Genomic DNA, 8,888 nt, shown 5'->3' on the forward strand with positions numbered 1-8,888 from the left:
AAAGCGAGCAAAATTATTTAAATCGACTTTTTTTTGTTAACTTTTTTTTTTCTTTTTGAGCGTGTGCTTTGTATTTTGCTGACAGACAACACACACACACACACACACCAACACACACACACACACAAATTTGTGAACAATTTTTGATGCTTTTCTTTTTGAACATTTGCTGTTTTTTTTTTTCTATTACCTTAAAAAACACACAACAATTATTCCAAAAATGCCGAAAAAATGCGCAAACAATTTTTGAAAGCAACAATTTTTTGTTTTTTATTTTTTGTTCATTTTGGTTTTGTTTAAAACCCTTCCTAAAAATTGCCCAAGCATTAAAAGCAGTTTTCTTTAGATCTTTAGTTAAAAGCAGAAGACTAAAACAACAACAAAACGAAACACGAATATGTGAAGAGAGCGAGAGAGCGAGAGAGCGAGAGAGAGAGAGAGAGAGAGAAATGAGAAACTCACACACACACACACACACACACACTTAAACACATGTAAACACGCTCAAAGTCTTGTAAAAATAAAAAAAAACTTAAAAAATAATTAAAAAAAAAAAAAAACAAAATACAAAATGCATTTTTGGTTTCAACAAAAGCAGCGGAAAAGTTAGTTATTTTTTGACGCACACACACACACACACACGAACGCAAAGCCAAATTATAAAAACAAATATAAAATAACATAACAACAAAGCAAAAAAAAAAAAAATAACTTAGTAAAAATCTTAGTTAAAGGCGACGCTAGGCAGGAAAAATACAACAACAACAACAAACGCACACACACACACACACACGCACACGCACACAGACACATGCATACACTTAGCATAAAGACGCATTATAAATTATACGAAGGTTTGACACATTCACACACACGCACACACACACACATTATACCTATATCTAAAAATATTTGTAGTAAAAATAATAATATTTAATATATATATATATATATATATATATATATATATGAAAACAGCAACAACAACAAACAATAAATAATATGTTTAAGTAACGAGAAGAGAAGAAGATGAAAAAAACAACAACAACAAAATGCAGCGCACAAAAAAAGGCAATGAATACAACAACAACAACAACAAACAACAAAGAAAAAGTTTATTAAAAAGAAACAAAAAAAAAAAAACGAACAACTTGTCTTTCTGCATTCTTTCCACAACATTTTCTTTCTATATTCTCTTTGTGGCCCCGATTCGATTGCACAAAAGAAAATCAAAAAAAAAAAAAAAGAATAACAAAAAAAAACAAAAAAAAAAATTTGCTTGCGAACTATAACCAAATAAATGGCACATAAACAAAAGTAAAACCCATAAAACATAAATCAAAAATGGCGATAAATTCAAAAAAAAAAAAAAATTCGAGCAAAATAATAATAACAATAATAATAATTATATATATATAAAGAGCAGGTTGGTTGGTGCGCTCTTTGGTTGTTTTTTCTCCCCCTCGCCCCCCTTCCCCCCTCCCCCTCCGTTTTTCTCGTGCAGTTTTTCTTACTTACAGACTTTAGGAGTGGGAGAGACAGGCAGAGAGACAGAGAGAGAGAGAGAAAAAGAGAAAGAGGGAGAGAATGTGTGAAAGAGAGAGAGAGAGAAGAAGCAGGGAGAGAGAGAGGAGAAAAACTGAGCGGGAGAGCGAGAGCGAGATAAAGAGGGCGAGAGCAAGGCAGAGATATGAGGCAGCCCTCTAATATGCCGGAACCCTCCGCCTCACCCCGCAACCGGGTACAACAATTGCTTCACATTGGTTTCAGCGTTCCACAATTGTATCGAGGTATTTTTCTTTCACACAAAACACATCCACACGCACACACACACACACACACACTCTTTTATATACTATATAAATATCCTTTACATATAAGTCCCTCCCCCCAACCCGCACACACACACACACATATCAAATTAATTTGCAATTAATATTTTCCCGTAGCGTTCCATGCTTTTTGATTTATTTCTTTTAACACTCACAATCACCTTCTTTTTTTTTTTTTTTTTTTGGTTTTTTTGGTGCTCTAACTAAACCAACTTTCCTCACTTGAATCGAACAAAAAGAAAAAAAATGAAAATGTTGTCTTTATTAAATTTTCTAATATTTGATTTCGTAATCTTTCAGGCGATGCCGACGATCGGCCACCACGCAAGAAAAAATCACGTGATTCAAATGGAAGCAATGTAAGTAGTAGCTCCACAATGCAAGAAGTCCAACAATATTTCTCAACCTTGGGTTCCGGTATAAAAGCCAACATATACATACATATATGAAAACAAAACCAAAAGCCTCTTAACACAAAACACAAACATCAGTCGATTGACTGGCATCTCATGTGCGACCATCTCATGCGCCTCATTGTAAAAGGGACTGCAAGCTGGTTTGAAGCCGAACCGGTTCGAGCCTGAAAGAACAAATTCTTTCGAAGGGCACCCAGTACAAAACAATATATATGGTTTCTCTTGGTCCGCAGCCCTTAACGTAATTAACATGTTGTCTACCATTCGATATTCCATACAAATTATATATGTTTTGCTATAGTAGGAGAGTGCCAAGCGGAATCTCTCCCAGTCCATTCAGAGTGTCAGATTATCTTCTCATAACTCTAGATCATATAAAGTAGTTGAGTCTTGGTTTGTTTCCCCTTTCAGCAGATTTCGGTATTGATTTTAATTTGCAAGCAATTCGCATTTGTCAATCCAGTTTTTCCCTATTGAAAGTGAAATTGATATTTCATGATTTCTAACGAAATATTTGATGTGGAAAAAATAACTAGCTGCTAATTATATTTGTTCAATAATAGTTCCAAGTTGAAATTGAAATGTTGCTAAAACTCGCTGAAACTTTTTTTTAAAGGTTTTTTGCCCCATAAGTTGCTGGTTAAAATTTGATAGGTAGTTTAGCTTCAAGGTAAATATTTGCTAGTGCTGTAAATGCAATGCTCATAATTTGACAGGAAGTTTAGCTTCAAGGTAAAAACCTCGTACTGTTCTAAATGCAGTGCACATAATTGGCAGTGTTGTAAATGCAATGCACATAATTTGACAGTAAGTTTAGCTTCAAGGTAAATAACTCGTTCTGCTGTAAATGCAATGCACATAATTTGACAGGAAGTTTAGCTTCAAGGTAAATAACTCGTTGTGCTGTAAATGCAATGCACATAATTTGACAGGAAGTTTAGCTTCAAGGTAAAAACCTCGTACTGTTGTAAATGCAGTGCACATAATTGGCAGTGTTGTAAATGCAATGCACATTATTTGACAGGAAGTTTAGCTTCAAGGTAAAGAACACGCAGTGTTGTAAATGCAATGCCAATAATTTGACATGAAGTTTAGTTTCAAGATAAAATTTGGCAGTGTTGTAAATGCACTGTACATAATTGGCAGTGTTGTAAATGCAATGCACATAATTTGACAGGAAGTTTATCTTCAAGGTAAATAACTCGTTGTGCTGTAAATGCAATGCACATAATTTGACAGGAAGTTTAGCTTCAAGGTAAATATTTGGCAGCGTTGTTAATGCAATGCACATAATTGTCAGTGTTGTAAATGGAATTCACATAATAGCTTAGCCAACCTGTCAAGTGTTATATAGTGTTGCCAGCTAATTGGTATTTTTAATGGTGGCGTTGCCATATTTTACAAAATACAATTTCCTTGACAGTTGACAAATGTTTCGCTATTGAGCATTGAACTTATTGGGAACGTGGATAAGAGAAAAGAAAGAAAAATAACTAAAAGAAGTGAAGAAAATCCGGAAAAGACAAAGAATACAATTTGCGAATATGGTTTAATGAATTGCAAATAAAATTCGAGTGCGTCTCAAACATAATATATGTACATATATACATTTGACCTAATCAGTGTGCGTTACCCTCTCTCTATCTGCTCCATTGTACTACCCGATCTTGACTCCGTTGGCGGCAATGCAGCAGGTAAATAATAATCCCAGCCTGGCTGGCAGCTTGCTCGGCAATCTGCCATCGGGGCCGACGGTGCAGCAAATGCAATCGGAATTGCAGCGCCAGCTGGATCAGGTGGATCATATGCTGTCCTCTGTGGGCGCCGCCAATGCGTCAGCTGCACAAATGAGTGAGTACAAACGATTTGTTGTGACTAACTGAACTAATTAACTGTTCTTTTCCCGCTCTTGTCCCACTCCTCCTCCCCACCCCCCATCCCTTTTTGAATACGTATACGTGCAGCTAACCTCATGTTGAACAACAACAACAAGACAGCGCCGGGTGGCGGCGGCGGCGGCGTTTATGCTGGCGGTGGCGCCGCCAATATGTTGCATGCGTCTGGCCATCATAAGAACGGACTTGCAACGGGCGCAGCCGGCGTTTACGAACTGTTGCGCAGCGCTCCCGGCAATGGCGGAGCAGCGGCAGCAGCGGGCGCTGCACAGCCGGACGGCATCGGCGGCATACGCATTGCCAGCAATTTGCATAAGCAGCCCGAGCTGGCCGATCATCATGCGGCGCTGACCGCTGCGCTTGCCTCCACTGGCGCTGCCGGCAACAACAACAACAACAACAGCAGCAACAACAACAACAACAACAACACGGGCACACTGGGCATGGGCGTGGGCGTGGGCATGGGCGCGGGCATGGGCGTGGGCGTGGGCCATAATGATGCTTTGTCGAGCGCCTCGCTGGCCGCTGGCCTCAAGCAAATACCGCAATTCGATGATCCCGTGGAGCAGTCGCTGGCCTCGCTTGAGTTTAGCGCCAGCTCCACGGGCAAATCGTCGCTGACGGACAACTTTTTAATGGCCCACCAGGCGCATATGATGCAGCAGCAACAGTTTGGAATGCAGCAACAGCAGCAGCAACAGCAACAACAGCAGCAGCAGCAACAGCAGCAGCAGCAGCAACAGCGGCATCCCGTAGACTGCATGGCGGAGCTGTTAAAGGGCGTGGAGAATGTGGCTGGCATGAATGGCAACCATATGCTGAACAACAGCATTTTCAATCTGGACATGGCAACAGCTCTCTATCAGCCGAAGACGCAGCAACTGCTACACGGGCAACACGGCCATCAAACGCAACAGCAACAGCAACAACAGCAGCAGGCACACAAGAATGGCTACAATGTTGCCGACTTTAGCGGCATGCCGGGCTTTGATAATCTCAATATGGCTTCATCTGGCCTGCTGGACCATGTGATGCCCATGGGGGCCATGATGGGCAGTGCGGGCAGCGGCAAGCTCAAAGATGGTGATCAGCAGCAGCAACAGCAGCAACAACAGTTGCAGCAACAGCAACAACAGCTGCAACAGCAATTGCAACAACAGCAGCTGCAGCAACAGCAACAGCAACATCATCATCAACAGCAGCAGCAGCAGCAACATCATCTTCAACAGCAGCAGCAGCAGCTCGCCCAGCAGCAGCAGGGCAATCAGGCGGCCAACAAAATGTTAATCATACCGAAGCCCATTGAGTCGATGATGCCAAGTCCGCCCGACAAGCAACAGCTGCAACAGCAACTGCAGCAGCAGCAGCAGCAGCAGCATCATCATCATCAAAAGGTGCTGCCGCCGCAGCAATCGCCCTCCGATCTAAAGCTGCACGGCGGCAATGCTCACGCTGGCTATCAGGTGTTCAAGAGCGCTGTCGAGCAGAATCTGAAGAATGCCAGCTCGTGGTCGTCGCTGGCATCGGCCAGTTCGCCGCAGAATACGGCGACAACATCGAGCAAGGCCAAGCCGGCCATGGACTCGTTTCAGCAATTCCGCAACAAAGCCAAAGAACGCGATCGCCTCAAGCTGCTCGAGGCAGCCGAGAAGGAGAAGAAGCACCAGAAGGAGGCTGCCGAAAAGGAGCAGCAGCGCAAGCATCATAAATCCTCCTCATCCTCATCCTCATCAGCGGCCTCATCCGCTGCTGCTGCTGCTGCGGCTGCTGCCTCGGCGGTGGCCGCAACGCAAGCGGCTGCTGCGGCGGCGGCAGCTGTTGCTGCCGCTGCTGCCGCCAACGCAGTAACTGTTAATCCAATCAGTGCCGGCAGCAACAGTAACAGCAGCAGCAACAACAACAACAACAACAACAGCAGCAACAACAACAACAGCAACAACAACCATAATAGTAGCAGCGGCAACAACAACAACAACAACAACAACAACGGCAGCAGCAGCAACAGCAGCAACATCAATGCTGGCGGTCAGTCTGCGTCGCAGAGCAGCGGCGATCGCGACCGTGGCAGCAGCGCCACAGATGCCACACGCATCGGCAGCGGCAGCGTCATCGGCATCGGCAGCGGCAGCGGCAGCGGCGGCAACAACAGCAGCAACTCGGCCAATAGCAATGGACCTGGCAGCGCTGGCAGCGGCAGCTGCGGCGCTGTTGGTGGCAGCAGCGGCGGCGGCGCCAATAGCGGCGGCAGCGGCAGCGCCAGTGGCGGCCCGCTGGTCAATGCCGGCAGTAATAGCAACAGCGGCGGCGGCGGCGGCGGCGTCGGCAGCGGCAGCGGCGCTGCCAGCAGCAACAGCAACAGCAGCCTAGGCGGCAACATTGCTACCAGCGGCTCGAACAGCGGCGGCGGCAGCGGCAGCACTGGCGGCGGCGGCAGCGGCAGCAGTGTGGGCATTGGTGGTACCGGTATAATTGGTGGCCCTGCGCCCGGCAATGGCCACCAGGCGGCCAGCAATGCCCAGTCGCAGCATGCGTCGGCAGCAGCAGCAGCTGCAGCGGCACAAGCAACTGCAGCGGCCAACGCTGTGGTGCTGGCTTCCTCGCCACTGGGCGCCATGGAAAGCGGACGGTAAGTGGTCAAGCGAGAGCGACAGAGCGATAGAGAGCGAGAGAGAGAGAGCTGTTGCCTAACACCGACCGTTTGTTTGTTTCTCAGGAAAAGCGTGCACGATGCACAGCCGCAGATATCACGTATGGATGACATTAAAGCATCGCCGGGTCAGGGACAGAATTCGCCGGCACAGCAATCGCCGCAGGATCGTGCGGCTGCAAAACGTGCGGAACAGCGGCGAGCCGAACAGGAGAGACGCAGACGCGAGGCGGTAAATAAACAAAACTAAATCGAAAGACAAATAACAGCTAACTTCGGCTAGCCGAACTTTGAATACACTTGTAGACATTTCTGAGATAAGCTGGTCAATTGCTGAGTTAACTTATTTCTTGCTTTTAGAGCTATATGAGATAGTGGTCCGATTTTCTTCTTCTTTCTGTATGCCATGTTTGGTGAAGGAAGGTATCTCGAAAAACAAAGAACCTATGATGCGTTTCAGGGCAAACGGACAAACGGACACATGGCTTTGTTGATACTGATCAGAAACATGTATAATTTTTAAATTGTGATATGTCTCCTTTGATACGTTGCACATTTCATGACAATAACATAATATATATATATAATAATACAAGTCTATAAAAACAACAAAGAGTTAACAGAGAGCTGAGCGTTTAATCTGCTGTTGTGACAGAATTAAGGTCACAATGGCAACGATCAACGGCCCCAGCCCCAAAGTAGCAGGTATCGATACTGTTGCGGTTAACATTGACTTAAAATTATATTTTGAGTTTGCTGTTAACTGCAGCAAATGCAGTTAACATTTACTTAAAATTATATTTTGAGTTTGCTGTTAACTGCAGCAATTGCAGTCACATTGAACGCTCAACAATTGAAGCAAACAGTTTTGAAATCGAATTTATAACATGTTAGTTATGTTATATAACATATATTTATATATAATATATTATATTATATTATTATTATTATTATTGTTATTATGCACAGATGGCCGGCCAAATTGATATGAACATGCAGAGCGATCTCATGGCTGCCTTTGAGGAGACGCTGTAGGTAACGGCCACGACGGCTGCGTCGTCCACAACCAACACCAAAACCAAAACCAACTCCTCCAAATCGAGCAGCGTTGCCACCAGGTCGCACGCGCACAAGCGGCGTTCGCATCACAGAAGGCATCGTGAATAAGTTTGGCAGCAGCAGCAGCAGCAGCGCAGCAGCAGCAGCAGCGCAGCAAAAATACATGAACATCGGTAGCAGCATAAATACAACAACATCAAGGAATAAATACATGAACAACGGTAGCAGCATAACTACACCAACAGTTGCAGCAGCAGCACCAACAACAGCAACAGCAACAACAACAACAGCAACATGAGAAATACATGAGCAAAACTAACGGTAGCAGCATATAAAGATAAAACAGCAATATTTTAAAACAAAAAAAAAAAAAACAAAAAAATACCAAGAATCGGGGCGTTGACAACAGCAGCAAGGCTTGGCTGGCACACGGCAACAACAACACCAGCGACAACAAAAAGCAACTAAAAGCAACTTTAAAAACAATCACAATTCATATTGGACGAGCAACAACAAAAGCAACACACAACAACGACAATGTAACAACAATTGTTAAAAAACATAAGCAATGTTCGAAGTAATTATAATTACGTTTACAACTACAATTTACAAAAAAAACATAGGAATGCATTAAGTGTACATGCAATTAGAGAGTATACAAAAACAATACACTGATGTACATATGTAGTAGTGTATGCAAGTGTGTCTGTATTTTCTAAAGAGTGTAGCACACACACGCACGCACACACATACACACAGAGACAACAACAACAACAACACATTAACAAACAAAAAGAAAAGGCATATTTCCTTTGGTTATAACAACAACAAAAAACAAACAAACAAACAAACAATAAAAAAATATATATAGATATATATATAGTTTTTTTTTTTTTTTTAACAATATTAATATAACATTATTATTATTCTTATTATTATATTGATACAACACCCCATGCATTGTAATATTGATTATCGATCTATATAGGCGTTAAGGTTCTTATTCTATATGATACAGAAGAACAATCAGTTTTTTTTT

The 8,888-nt window shown here is 43.1% G+C and overlaps 1 protein-coding gene across 11 annotated transcripts in view; it reads left to right on the forward strand.

Annotated features, from left to right (window-relative positions):
- The window catches only part of fs(1)h (female sterile (1) homeotic), a 29,628-nt gene extending 21,388 nt beyond the window's left edge, over positions 1-8,240 (forward strand). For 7 of the 11 annotated variants that reach the window (XM_064680383.1, XM_064680382.1, XM_064680386.1 and 4 more), the window contains exons 9-13: positions 2,133-2,191; positions 3,940-4,099; positions 4,213-6,769; positions 6,857-7,022; positions 7,760-8,240. In XM_064680383.1, the coding sequence (XP_064536453.1) occupies positions 2,133-2,191; positions 3,940-4,099; positions 4,213-6,769; positions 6,857-7,022; positions 7,760-7,825 (3,008 nt within the window). In that variant the 3' untranslated portion in view covers positions 7,826-8,240. Of the gene's footprint in view, positions 1-346; positions 712-2,132; positions 2,192-3,939; positions 4,100-4,212; positions 6,770-6,856; positions 7,023-7,759 lie in introns of those variants that run through there. The other 4 variants (XM_064680384.1, XM_064680397.1, XM_064680390.1 and 1 more) reach the window with 2 other exon arrangements.
- The last annotated feature ends 648 nt before the right edge of the window (positions 8,241-8,888 follow it).

The sequence above is a fragment of the Drosophila montana genome, unplaced genomic scaffold (genome assembly GCF_035044405.1).
Source record: "Drosophila montana isolate Dmon_TW-CO22-7 unplaced genomic scaffold, ASM3504440v1 contig_2106_1, whole genome shotgun sequence".
NCBI classification, from domain to species: domain Eukaryota; kingdom Metazoa; phylum Arthropoda; class Insecta; order Diptera; family Drosophilidae; genus Drosophila; species Drosophila montana.